The sequence below is a fragment of the Bos taurus genome, chromosome 25, assembly GCF_002263795.3.
Source record: "Bos taurus isolate L1 Dominette 01449 registration number 42190680 breed Hereford chromosome 25, ARS-UCD2.0, whole genome shotgun sequence".
In the NCBI taxonomy this organism is placed as follows: domain Eukaryota; kingdom Metazoa; phylum Chordata; class Mammalia; order Artiodactyla; family Bovidae; genus Bos; species Bos taurus.
In genome coordinates, this window is record NC_037352.1 from 37683133 (window position 1) to 37696676 (window position 13544).

Here is a 13544-nt window from a genome sequence, read left to right on the forward strand (position 1 = left end):
AGAATGTAATGGAACAGTTCAATCCTGGGCTACGAAATTTAATAAACCTAGGGAAAAATTATGAAAAAGCTGTTAATGGTAAGTGTCTGTTTTCTAAATTTATAAATATAGAGGGCGTACAATTACTCATTAAATATTTTACTTAATTATTTGTAAATACTTGTTCCTGAATTTCTAAAATATCTTTAAATTGGTACAGTTTATAATTAATCTACAGAACTTTGCAATGGTAGGATATTAGTTATTTGAAATGAATGAACTGAATAATAGACTACTATAAGTGACATATCTTAAACATCAGATTTTGCTTCTTGAAACTGCTTAATCTTTTATATCATTAAAATATAAACATGTTTTCTACTTTATACACCAAATTCTTTGTAAGCCAATATATTAAAGAGGTAGTTAAAATGTTAGGATCCTAAAGCATAGGAATTACTCTCCTTTTTATTTATATAGAAGAATTTCTGATCTTTGTATCGTTGGGTGGGGGGCGATGTATCCCTTTTGCTAGTAATATGAGAAATAAGATGTTTAGCCTAAATGGAAAAACATCTAAATTAAAAGTTGAACTTAGATTCTCATTTAAAATGGACTCAAGCATTGGCTTTTGTCTCTCTGTGACCTAGAGTCAGTTGCTGGTTTGAACAGATTTCGTTTGAGGAAGGTGATGTGCGTCTACACATGCATTCCCTCCCCAAGGCGGGTGTTGTCAGTGATCGTCTTGAAAATAATCACCAAATTCTAACACGGTCAGAACCGTTCTCCATAGGTAGCACGTGTCACCCACCCGCCAAACATTCAGATCCCAGTTTCACCATCTACCCTGATTCACTGGGACCAGCATGTAACATAAGTAGAAAGCTTAGTTTCCAACAGTAAGATTTGAAGAAGCCTTCAGGTCAAGCTCTGTGTCTTTTCTCCCCGTCTTGCTTCTGTCCTTCACAATACGCCCACCTCTGGCTGCTCCCTGGTGATGTTTTGAAAATAAACCTGCGCCCTCACACCCTCAGCCTGGGCATGTGCCAGGAAAGGGGAGGTTACTGGCAAGACTTGGGACGTTGGATGACAGGCGCTCTGCTGTTGCAGTCGCTGCCGCCATAAACCGCTTGTTGACTTTCCTCTGGATCTTGGTGCTCTCGGCCAGTGTCCAGCGTCAGGAAGTGCAGCAGACCTGGCCTTTTCCTCCCTCACACCCCCGGCAGTATGGATAACTTCTGTGGGTGCCCCCTCCCTCTTTTAACAAGCTGGAGCCTTGTTTTGCAAGCTGACTCTCCCCTGATGAGGGGGTGGGGGCCTTCCCTGGTAGCTCAGAAGCTAAAGAATCCACCTGTAATGCTGGAGACCCCAGTGTGATCCCTGAGTCAGGAAGATCCCCTGGAGAAGGGAATGGCTACCCACTCCAGTATTTTTGCCTGGAGAATTCCATGGACAGAAGAGCCTGGCAGGCTACAGTCCATGGGCTCACAAAGTGTTGAGTGTGACTGGGCGACTAACACTTTGACTTTTTACTCCCCTGATGATCACACCTAGTCACAAGAACACAAAGTCGTCACCTTATCCATCACCATGAAGGAGAGCACTCTGACCTGCAATTGTTTTTTTCCTTTCTAGCATGAGCTGCCTCTCTGAGACAGAAATTTATAAAGTGAAGCAGTGAACAGCCCACAGCTTAGCCTCCTGCTAACAGGACTTCTCCCCAGAGGCCTCTTATCACTTTAATACCTCCTGGGGCCTATTTTGCACTTCATAAGGTGTTTCCAGAATTTCTGCAGGCCATCTGTTTTTAGCTGAAGCCATTGAGAAACTTCAATGAAACGTGTCAAGTCCTTGGTAAGAATCTGTAGTACAGTCAAGGAGGCCACGTGTGCAGTGAGGCAGCAGGCACTGCTGATGAAGAGCACAGTCAGGGGGTCTGAGCGGGAGGTCAGGAGAGCAGGCGGGAGGCCGTGCGTGGCTGAGCGGGCTGACAGGGGCAGCAGGCAGCCGCTGCTTTCTGGTGCTGCATACAGAAGAGGCAGCCTGCAAGCCGAGCCCCGGGGTCCACACTCGCGTGGGAGCAGAGCATGGGGAGTAGAAAACTTAAGGTGGAGTGAGGTCCCATTATTAGCGCATCTGGATGCAGCGTCGGTTACCTGTTGCTGTGTACACGCCGCCGCTGAGTTTGATGGCTTCAGATGACAGTAGTTCGCTATTTCCCATGGTCCTGTAAAGGCGGTACAGTTGCCTGTATGCCCGAGACTCTGCATTGCAGTCAGAATCAGCTGGGGCCAGGGCTGGGCTCACCTCCTTTCTCAGGCCTGGCCGGCGGTCCCAAGAGTACAAGCCCCGAGGGAGTTATGCCTGCTTGTACCCCATTGGCCAAAGCAAGTCACATGACCAAACCACTCCTCTGTGTCCTGGACACCACCACCAGCTGGGAGGTGTGATTCATTGAAGGCCACAATTATAAAAATCCACGATGAACTCTGTGGAGTGAGACAGGCTCCCCCTGGGCAGTGGGAGGCCACTGAAGCTTTTTGAGCAGAACTGTAACCTAGTGAAATCATATTTTAAGGAAAATTTTTCTGGTGGAAGTGTGTAGTTTAGGTTGATGAAATAGCTGGTCAGCCACTAAATGAGAACTAATGAGCGTCATTCCTTAAAACAGTAGCCTGTATAAAATCTCTAATATATTCACAAGAGGGAGTACAATTATGAAAATACCAGTTTCTTTTTTTTTCTGGATAATTTTTACATTAATACAGCTTTATCATAAAAGCAGGATATTTTACTAGACTAAGAAGATTTAATAGTTTTAAACATAAGTCAACAGTTAGTGAAACTGGAAAAATTCGAAACTGTTGTAATTGAAAAAATTTCAATGTAGTATGTGGATACAGACCAAAAATTGTTTGTGTTGTGTAATCCTGTATTACCCTTCTCCTGCTAATTTGCTTTGCAGCTTATCAGTACCTCACAATTTTAAATCTTCCCACTAAAATATATATACATTAACTTGACAGCTTACTGGCTATAAGCCTTGTTTTTAGGTGGAGGCACCTCTTTTTCAGTGCTAGCTGAGACCAAAGAGTCAAAAAGCACTGTGATTTGAACCGAGGAAGTGACCATGCCAGCTGGCCTTGCGTGCACTGCCTCTGTTTCTTCACTGACCTTAGGTCTGGCCCAGAATGTCTCTGCTCTGCTCCCCTTCATGAAACAGGGTGTTAACATCAGCACCCTGGGTCTTAATGCCGTCTGGTAGATTAATTAATTTAAGTGGCGAATTGGAAAGTCTACCTAAATGCTATTTGTTGTTGCTCTTTTTTTATAATTATGCTTTATGGTTATCCTCAGTTCAGTTCAGTCACTCAGTCATGTCCAACTCCCTGCAACCCCATGGACTGCAGCATGCCAGACTTCCCTGTCCATCACCAACTTCCAGAGTTTACTCACACTCACAATCCATTGAGTCGGTGATGCCACCCAACAATCTCACCCTCTGTCGTCCCCTTTTCCTCCCGCCTTCAATCTTTCCAAGCATCAGGGTTTTTTCAAATGAGTCAGTTCTTCGCATCAGGTGGCCAAGGTATTGGAGTTTCAGCTTCGGCATCAGTCCTTCCAATGAATATTCAGGCCTGATTCCTTTAGGGTGGACTGGTTTGATCTCCTTGCAGTCCAAGGGACTCTCAAAAGTCTTCTCCAACACCACAGTTCAAAAGCATCAATTCTTCGGCCCTCAGTTTTCTTTATAGTCCAACTCTCACGTCCACACATGGCTACTGGAAAAATCATAGCTTTGATTAGATAGACCTTTGTTGGCAAAGTAATATCTCTGCTTTTTAATATGCTATCTCGGTTGGTCATAACTTTTCTTCCAAGGAGTAAGCATCTTTTAATTTCATGGCTGCAGTCACCATCTGCAGTGACTTTGGAGCTCCAAAAAATAAAGTCTGTCACTGTTTCCTTTGTTTCCCCATCTACTTGCCATGAAGTGATGGGACCAGATGCCATGATCTTAGTTTTCTGAATGTTGAGTTTTAAGCCAACTTTTTCACTCTCCTCTTTCACTTTCATCAGGAGGCTCTGTAGTCTTTTTGCTTTCTGCCATCCTCAGTCTTATGAAATAATACTGTAGTAGATCATTACATTTCCTAAACTTATTTGTATATATGTATGAAGTAAAAGCTGTAACTTTTGTAATTTTTTAACTCTCAAGACCTGCAAAAATAGATTCATCTATTTGCCATGAAACTCCTACTTTTTTGGCAATGGCAACCCACTCCAGTGTTCTTGCCTGGAAAATCCCAGGGACGGAGGAGCCTGCTGGGCTGCTGTCTATGGGGTCGCACAGAGTCGGACATGACTGACACGACTTAGCCTCAGCAGCATCTTCAACCGGACTTGTAGATTAATTAAGTCTATGACCTCTTCCACCTTTTTTCAACTTGAAATATCTTTTAAAATCCATCTTTGAAAACAATTCCCGCTCTACACGGAGGCAGAGTGGCTGGTGTGGCCTCAGGTTTTCTTCTCAGTGAGAGGAGATTGCTTAGGGATCTTTTATCTCCAAAATCCTGTGATTTCCAAGGCTCCCAGGCAAAGTGAGGTCTCTGTAAGAAGCCAGCCTTTGAGCAAGATAAAATATTTTCTCCAAAGTCACACTAAATAGCCTAGGTCTTATTGAAAATCTTGCTTACTGCATACCAAGAGTCTCCTGAAACCCAGCCTGCTGTAAAGTAAAAGAAGGGATTGGTATTAGCAGCTTCAACTAGTTTGTCCAATACACATGCTATTATGGCATTTTTAGATTAACCTCCTTTGTTTCACTTGCCCACCAAGGTCATGTTAGTTAGTTGGAAGTAACAGTGGAATTCAAACCCAGATTTGTCTTGCTTTCGACATGCTCTCCAACCACCGCCCACCCCCCCAAAAAAAAGGAAAGAAAAAGTAAACCAAATCAAAAGCAGATTTCTATACCTTATAATGTAGTTTTAAAGGAGAAATGTGATTTTTAAGATAAGTTTTCCTGTCTCTGCCAAAAAGGAGGGGAAAGAAAAGCAGAGCATTCGGTTATTTTTCAGGTAATTGCGTTGTTTTTTGAAATGATAATGCATTTCAGATTTCATACACTTTTCTCCTGGCAACAATATGGTAGTTGCTTGTGCCTTAGATTATCTGTTTCAACAGGAAAAAGTAAAATTGCCGTCAAAGGCCTGGGTGCCTAGGCCACCCCATACAAGCCCCTCCAGCTAACAGTGTTGCAGGCTTGTGTTGCTGTAAGTGACCAGCTGGCTGGAGTGGACATGTCCCAGCCTTGAGCCTGTGTTAGGAACACAGCCGCTCTGGGACTGGCGTCGAGAGCAGCTCCTCTGGGCCTCCAGCCCCTGTGGCTGAAGGTTCCCAGGGCTGGTCAGAGGCAAGGGTGCCCTGGGTGCCATCCGGTGGGGGGGTCCTCCACCTGGCAGAGCTCTCGAGCACCACCCCTGCCCTCTCAGCCATACTCGCCTTGGCCACAAGGGACTCAGGTGTTTGGAAGGAAACCTGTATCACTTCCTCCTTTCTGTGTGTAAGTGACTATTCTGTGTGCCACCTTCCCTCTCTAGCTATGATCCTGGCAGGAAGAGCCTACTACGATGGAGTGGCCAAGATTGGGGAGATTGCCACCGGGTCCCCCGTGTCAACAGAGCTGGGTAAGCTGACCGTCCATTACCTGTCCACCTAACTTGAGCCGCGGTTCCTGGGCTGCCGTCGTGCGAACCCGGAGAAGAGCACATGGAGAAGTGGCACAAATGCAAAATAGAAAGGGGGCACTCGGGTTCCTTCGCCTCTGCGGTCTGTCCACAGTGGAGGCTTAGATGAGGGCAGGCCACTGGGAACTGGGCTTCTGCCCCTGAGGTTTGGGCCCCAGGTCCCCCTTGAAGCATGAAGCCCGGGAGCCCTGACCTAGATTCCTAACTGGAGGGGTGAACACCAGGCCTCCCGCCGCTGGCAGAGCATTTCCTGTGAGTCACCCCGCAGAGTCCGGCTCCTTTACGCTCTGCTCTTGGCCGTCGCTGCTTCCCCAGTCGCCCTCGGTTGTGATTTTTCCGGTTTTGCTGGTATGAATGGATCCCCTGTGCACTCGCAGAGGGTGCAGGCAGCCACACCCGGGCGCACCGAGGCTTCTCCATACAGACCTCTCTCACTGTGCCGTCTCCAGAGCCTCACACAGAAGCATCATTTTAAAAACTTGTTGAACACATCTTACTTGACAAAGGGTAACATTTGCGACTTCACAGTGTGTGTCAGAATTTGAAGGGTTCAGAAAACCAGAGGAAAGGATTGGCACAGTGTGTGCTTCCTTTTTAAAGAAAAGTGCGCCCCTCTCCAGTTAAAAAGTGGACCGGGAAGCAGAGGCAGGGCAAAGGAGCATGTGTGCAAGGTTCAGATAATGGGTTTCTGTGCTAAGTGTCTTGAGGGTTTTTTAGATACGGTGTTTTTCCACGATCGCTTGGAAAGCTCTTAACTGACCCATAAAAGCCATGGAACAAGTTCGAGGTGTGGTGACGGTTCTGGGGTTGGAGGCTGGGCTGCTGGGTAAGGCAGTGGATGTGGGCCCTTGTTAACATTCTCTGACAACTTCTGTACTCAAAGAGTTCATAGTCTTGAAACCTGTAGCCAAAGCCTGAAGTGATGCTGAATGATGAATAAGTCAGTACTGCGATATGTAATAGAATCGGTTACATGCAGAAAATTTTCAAAACCCTGAGTAGTCTTCTGTTGGTGCCATAACTTCTGCATGCTCTGGCAAGATCTGAATTCTAGTAACCCCATCCAAAGTGGATGAATTTAATAAAATACAGTGTAAAAAAAAATTACATGCTGTTATGTAGACAGAAGCAGTAAAATTTAGGACATTTGAGGGATGATTGGACTGATTATAGGTTCCAAAAATAGAACTTAATTCAAAAGAAACATCCTATTTGTGTCAGGCGTCAGGCAAAAAAAATGCCTGATCCTTAGGCTAAAACATACGGTGCTTTGACTCACCATCATTCAGTGTGCCTTTTTAATGTTTTATGGTTCTTGCCACTGTTTGAATAAGACTTCTGTTCCACACCTTACTTGATTCAGCTGTGAGTTCATACTGTTGAATCAACTGTTTCCACAGCAACTGTGTTGTTATAAACATAGTCTTAAAACTTCAGCTTCAATGAGGAAAGCCTTCGTGCGTATGTGTTTCATTCAGAGGGGATGGAAATTACTTGCTATGTTTCATTTTTGTTCCAAGTTGCCCTTTTCACTTATATTCACTGTATCATATACTTAATTTTCTACTCGCAGCCATTCCATGAGAAAGTTCTGTCCTTGTTGGAGGTGCTTTTGGAGGCCTGACATGTTCGGCTTTTGATTCACTTAGTTTATCTTATTGTTAATGTTTAGACTAAAATACTACCCTGTTTCTGTTTAAATTCCTGTATGGAAGAGCAGAGGACAATTCATAGGAAAAAGAGAAAGACCTAAAGTAGATTGTGTCTTTCTTGTTTTTCAAGAAGATTCTCTTGTCTGGTTTCTGACCGTGTGGTATTGGTGTTAAGACCTGCAGGGGAGTGTGTGCCCGACCACACAGTTAGCAGGTGGTCCGACTTGAGAATCTGGGCTCCTTACCTCCGCACTTGACTGCGCATCCCTGCAGCCAAGGGAAAGGAAAGAGGCAGCCAGTCAGGTCGCTGAAGAGGAAGAAAATGGAAACCACTCGGTGGGGACCTTTTGGAGGAGATGACTGAGAGGTGTCTGAGCAGCCAAAGCCTAGGGAGGGGCGGCACGGGTGCTGTTTCGAGCTCAGTGGTCTAGGGGCCCACCCAGGAACACCAGGTGTCACAGGTCAAGGAAGATGGAAATACCAGAAGTGTTACAGACATGATGTTTGGCTTCTTAACGGCTGTTGCTTAACCTTTGGACTGCTGTGCTTCGTGTAGAAACTCGGGTCTTGGTAAGTGTGTGCTGTGAGCACATTGCCTCGTCTCATCCTCGGGAGTCCCGGCGGTGGACGTGACCTCTCAGGTCTATTTCCCAGGGCGGGCGCTCAGCCCGCGTTTCCTCGGGGAGCCCATAGACTGGAAGAGTCAGCCTGGCCGTCACGGCTCCTGCACGGGCGTGAGATAACCTCTGGGGGCAGCCATATGCGCGGCCGCCAAGGAAGGCAGCGGGGGCTGTGAGGTCATGACCTCTGGGCGAGGGTGGTGGGCAACCCAGGTGCCGTCCAAGAACAACCCTTGAGCAGGCCGGGAGGCCTGCCAGGTCTTCCTTTCCCCTGAGGCTGCCCACCGCCTGAGAGAGGCTCAGCGAGGCTCGCGTACCTCTGCAGGCCACACTCCCCCTCGTGAGTGGGGGCAGGACCGAGGGAGCGGGCGCCGACACATTCTGGGTGGCCGGGAGACGGAAGGAGAGAGTGTGCTCTGAAGTCTCTTAGACCAGAAAGATGCCTCTCTCGTCACTTCATACATTCACAAGTGTTTGAGAACTCAAAAATCTGTGTCGCTTGTTTTCATCGGCATTATTCTCTTCCATGAAGTGGGTGATATGTTCATAAGAATACACATTTTGCCTTGATTATCCTTGATTCCTCATGAACAGATTTTTTCAATTCTCTCTATTGTATCTTCATTTTCTATTTCATTAATCTCTACTCTTACCCTCAGTTTCTTCCTTGTACCATCTTTGGGATTACTCTACTGTTCTAATTTCTGAAATGATACATTTAACTCATTAATTTTAAATATAGGTAAGACCACAAGATGGCCATACAAGTTAAAACTATGCAAAGCCATCTTAATCAGTGGGAGAAATTATGATTGTCCTGTGACCTTTAAAAATGTTTGTCAGAAACACTAAAAACTCTCTTACTGTTAGTTATAAATGGATAAGGAAATGGAAAATTGACTTGGAACTTTAAAAATTTCTGTTAGCACTGTTTTGTAGGTTTTTTTGTAGAAGTCTTATACATTTTTATATATGCATTTTTATATACTTATGGTGTTTTTGAAAGGCCTACTGTATACGGCATTTAAATTTTTTTTCTAGTCAATTCTGTTGAGTTTTTAATTTCATTCTTTGTCATTACTATCCAAATTAATTTTATCATATTTTTATAATTGTTTTATTGAGATCTAATTAATACATAGTACAGTTCACCCATTAAAGTCATATAGTTTAGTGATTTTTAGTATATTCACAAAGTTTTAAATTATCATCAGAGTCAACTTCAGAATATTTTTCTCACTCCTAAAAGAAATCTCATACCCATTAGCAGTCACTTCCCATTCACCCCCAACTCCAGCCATGCTGCTGCTAAGTCACTTCAGTCGTGTCTGACTCTGTGCGACCCCATAGATGGCAGCCCACCAGGCTCCCCCATCCATGGGATTGTCCAGGCAAGAGTGCTGGAGTGGGGTGCCATTGCCTTCTCCAAACTCCAGCCATATTTAACCATTAATATATTTTGTCTATTATAGGTATGGTTTTGCTAAACATTTCATATAAATGGAATATTGTATAGATCTACCACATTTAATTTTATCAGTTGATGGACATTTGGGTTTCTTCTACCTCTTAGCTACTAAAAATACTGCTACTATGAACATTTGTGTACAGATTTTGTGTTTACCTACATTTTTCCATCTCTTGGGTATACACTTAGGAGTAGAATTGCTGGTTCATATCCTAACTCTAAATATAACCCTTTGAGGAACTGCCAGACTGTTTTTCAAATGGAGTGCACCATTATACATTCCACCAGACTTCCCAGATAGCGCTAGTGGTAAAGAATCTGCCTGCCAGTGCAGGAGACACAATAGATAGGGGTTCAGTTCCTGGGTCAGGAAGATCCACTGGAGTAGGAAATAGCAACCCACTCCAGTATTCTTGCCTGGAAAATTCCATGAACAGAAGGAGCCTGGAGAGCTTCAGTCCTTGGGGCCACAAAGAGTTGGACATGATGGAGCACCTGAGCACATACATTCTACCAGCCGTGTATGAGGGGCCCAGTTTCTTTACATCTTGCCAACACTTGTTGTTGTCTTTTTGTTTGTTTGGTTGGTTGGTTTTGTGTTGTAACCATCGTAGGAAGTATGAAGTACTACCTCATTTGGATTTTGATTCACATTTCCTTAGTAGCTACTGATATCAAGCATCTTTTCACATTCTTACTGGCCATTACGTATCTTCTTTGGAGAAATGTCTATTCAGATCTTTGCCCATTTTTAATTGAGTTAGTTGTCTTTTAGTTATTGCATTTGCTGGTCAACTTTTAAAAAAAAATTTGTTTTCTGTTTTGATCCTTTTTATTATCTATGCAGTTTGGGGTTCTTGACAGTCTAATTCTGCTGGTGCTTTGTAGCCTCTTGATTATCATTCATGAGAGAGTCTTTCTGGAAGGGGTTTTTTGTCATCTCATTGTTCTCTTGCATGTTGGGGTCACCTATGGAGGTATAAAGGTTTGGTCATTGAAAGTCACCAAGAAAAAAAAAAAAAAAGAAAGTCACCAAGAAATGAAAAGTAGAAATGCCAAGTAATAGTGGTGCTTCTCTGATTTAAATTATGTTTACTTCCTAGAAAATAAAAATAATTGATATAATAGGACTTACCATTTGATAAAACTCTTGTAAGATATTTAGAACTGCAAAGCAATAGAAATGCTCCTTTATTTTCTTCATATTCATACAAAGTTATTCTGCCAATTTTATGGGGAAGTGACTCAGACTTTATAGAAAATACTTTAAATATCTAAAATTTATAAGCTATTCTAATTGTCTAAAACTTAAGAAATAACAGCAGGTTTTAATTATCTGTAGGTCAGAAAATTATATATATATATATATATATATAAATATATATATATTTTTTCTTTCTATATATCCTTCTCCCAAGGAAGTCATTCCTGATGGTTTTTTCTTGAAACTTAAAGGTCCCTTATGAATAAAGTCTGTTCTCCTATTGTAGAAAATATTGAGAAAATGTGTCATTACTTTGTCCAACTGTAATTGAAACTGATAGAAAAATATTTTAATGATTCAAGAGAAATGCCAACTTTTAATCATTTTTGTGCTAAATGCTATCACTTGAAGATTTCTAATAAGAATTAGCATATATTTTGAAATTACCTTCAAATTAATTTTACTGAAGCCTCACCTTTTATCAGTTGTACCTTAACTGAGCAAACTAGAGCCAAGGGGCTGGCCAGCACCGACAGGTAACTGAAATTTGAGTGGGACCCGGCCGTGCCCACTTGTTCGTGGTTGTCTGCAGCTGCTGTCAGGCTGCAGAGGAGTTCGGCCTCTGAGACCTGAACTGTCTGTGGCCTGGCCCCTGGCATGCCCTTATCTGACAGTGGAAGGCCTGTAGGGCCATCCTGTTGCTTAAGTCAAGACCAGCGACCATGTGAGGGGTTTAATATCCTTCTCTCCAAAGAAAGAGCAGCTCCTTAACCACCTGGGTTTAGGACTGCACTTTCTGGGATTGTTCCTATAGACTGCTACTAAGTGCTTGGAGTTAACACACATCACAGCACAGTCCTAGGAACCACAGCGGGCAAACAGCTCAGGGGCAAAACTGCCTTGCCCTGTCAGGAGGGAGGAACGAACAAACAAACGCAAAGCCAAAGACCAGAGCTCTGCAGTCAGGATTTGGCAGGTAAAATATTTTAATCCGCTGTGTTTGTCAAAGAGTAAGTCATATGAATAATGTTCATGTGACTCAGGTCGTCAGGGTGTGTACCTGGAACTGTGCACATAAATCTTTATCACAGGTACACAGTTCCACTCTAGGAACAGTGCTGGTTTAAGAGAGGAAACTGAAGTTTGTCTAAAACTTCCAGTTTTGTCTTTAAATCAAATGACGTTTATTTTTAAAAACTTAGAAAATATGGGAAAGGTTGGAAAGGGAAAACAGAAATGATCAGGGGAAAATATTTTGGCAAAATATTCAAAAGAAACTGAATCTGTTTTTTCATCTTTAAACCATAGAAAAATAAAGCTTGTTCTCATTTATTTCTCAAGGAATAAAAGGGAACTCTGCTTTGGGGAAGGGCTTCCCTGGTGGCTCAGAGGTTAAAGCGTCTGCCTGCAATGCGGGAGACCAGGGTTCGATCCCTGGGTCAGGAAGATCCCCTGGAGAAGGAAATGGCAACCCACTCCAGTACTCTTGCCTGGAGAATCCCATGGAGGGAGGAGCCTGATGGGCTGCAGTCCATGGGGTCCAAAAGAGTCAGACTCGACTGAGCGACTTCACTTTCACTTTCACTTTCTGCTTTGGGGAGCTGACAGATTTCCTGTGAGGTGTAAGAACCTCAAGGTCACATCATTTAGACTATGTTGCTAAGTCACTTCAGTCGTGTCTGACTCTGTGTGACCCCATAGACGGCAGCCCACCAGGCTCCCCCGTCCCTGGGATTCTCCAGGCAAGAACACTGGAGTGGGTTGCCATTTCCTTCTCCAGTGCATGAAAGTGAAAAGTGAAAGTGAAGTCGCTCAGTCGTGTCCGACTCCTACGGACCCCATGGACTGCAGCCTAACAGGCGCCTCCATCCATGGGATTTTCCAAGCAAGAGTACTGGAGTGGGGTGCCATAGACTATGTTACTTTGCTCCAATTCAGCCAGCTATTACATTATTCTGAAGCATGTATTAAATTGTTTAGGCCAATTTCCTAAATTAAGCACAAAACAGAAGATTTTATCTCTTCAGCATCAGGGAACCTAGACAATCATAGGTTTGCTTTTGTTATTGATATGCAGTTTAAAAAAATGTTTATTACATTTTGTCTTGTTGATACTCAAAATCCAACCTGACAGTCTTCGGTCTTAAAAATAAGAGCATGGGGAAAAAAAAAAAAAAAAAAAACCTGAAATATTTTTAAAGAAATGTTGTTTATTCAGAGAAGTATCTCAAACAGATTCCTAAAATTTAGGTAAAATAGAATTAATACCAGAGGCAATGAGAAAGCTAAGTTGAGCCAAAGCAGTTGTTATTGATCAAAACCATTTATCTTTTAGTTGCAGGTAAGGCTCACTTTAAAGAGATTAAACTCCTTCCCACAAAAATAGGAAAGAGTTAATAAGGAATTTATTTTATTTGCTTAACTTTGTGCCTGCCAAATGCATATGAACTCCTTTGCTCACTGTGATAATTCTCTAAAGCAGGTGCTATTATTATTTTCACTTTACAGATGAGGATACTGGTATTCAAAGAGAGTTAGATAACTTGCCAAAGTCACTTATCTGGTTAATGGCAGGTTAAATGGAGCCCAGGAAGTCTGTCAGCGGCTCAGCCTATTATGCTGATTTAATTTTCTATGCGTCGAAAAGAGGAGCTTTTTCTGAAGTGATTAATTTTATGGTGTCAGATCGTCCTGTCCATTATAGTTCAGATAAAAGATTGTGTAAAACAGTAAAACATCATACAATCTGAAACTGATTCTTCATGCAAGAGTCTGTATTTTGTGTTTTCATCAGATATAATCAAGGCTTTGTATTTCATATTAGAAACATTACATGACCATTTATTCCAACTTTGTAAATGACTTACC

General features: G+C 43.0%; 1 protein-coding gene across 1 annotated transcript in view; it reads left to right on the forward strand.

The window, feature by feature from the left end:
* BAIAP2L1 (BAR/IMD domain containing adaptor protein 2 like 1) overlaps nt 1–13544 on the forward strand; it is an 80383-nt gene that overhangs the window by 27324 nt on the left and 39515 nt on the right. Inside the window, exons 2-3 of the mRNA XM_003587844.5 lie at nt 3–78; nt 5586–5672. Of these exons, the coding sequence (XP_003587892.2) occupies nt 3–78; nt 5586–5672 (163 nt within the window). The remainder of the gene's footprint in view (nt 1–2; nt 79–5585; nt 5673–13544) is intronic.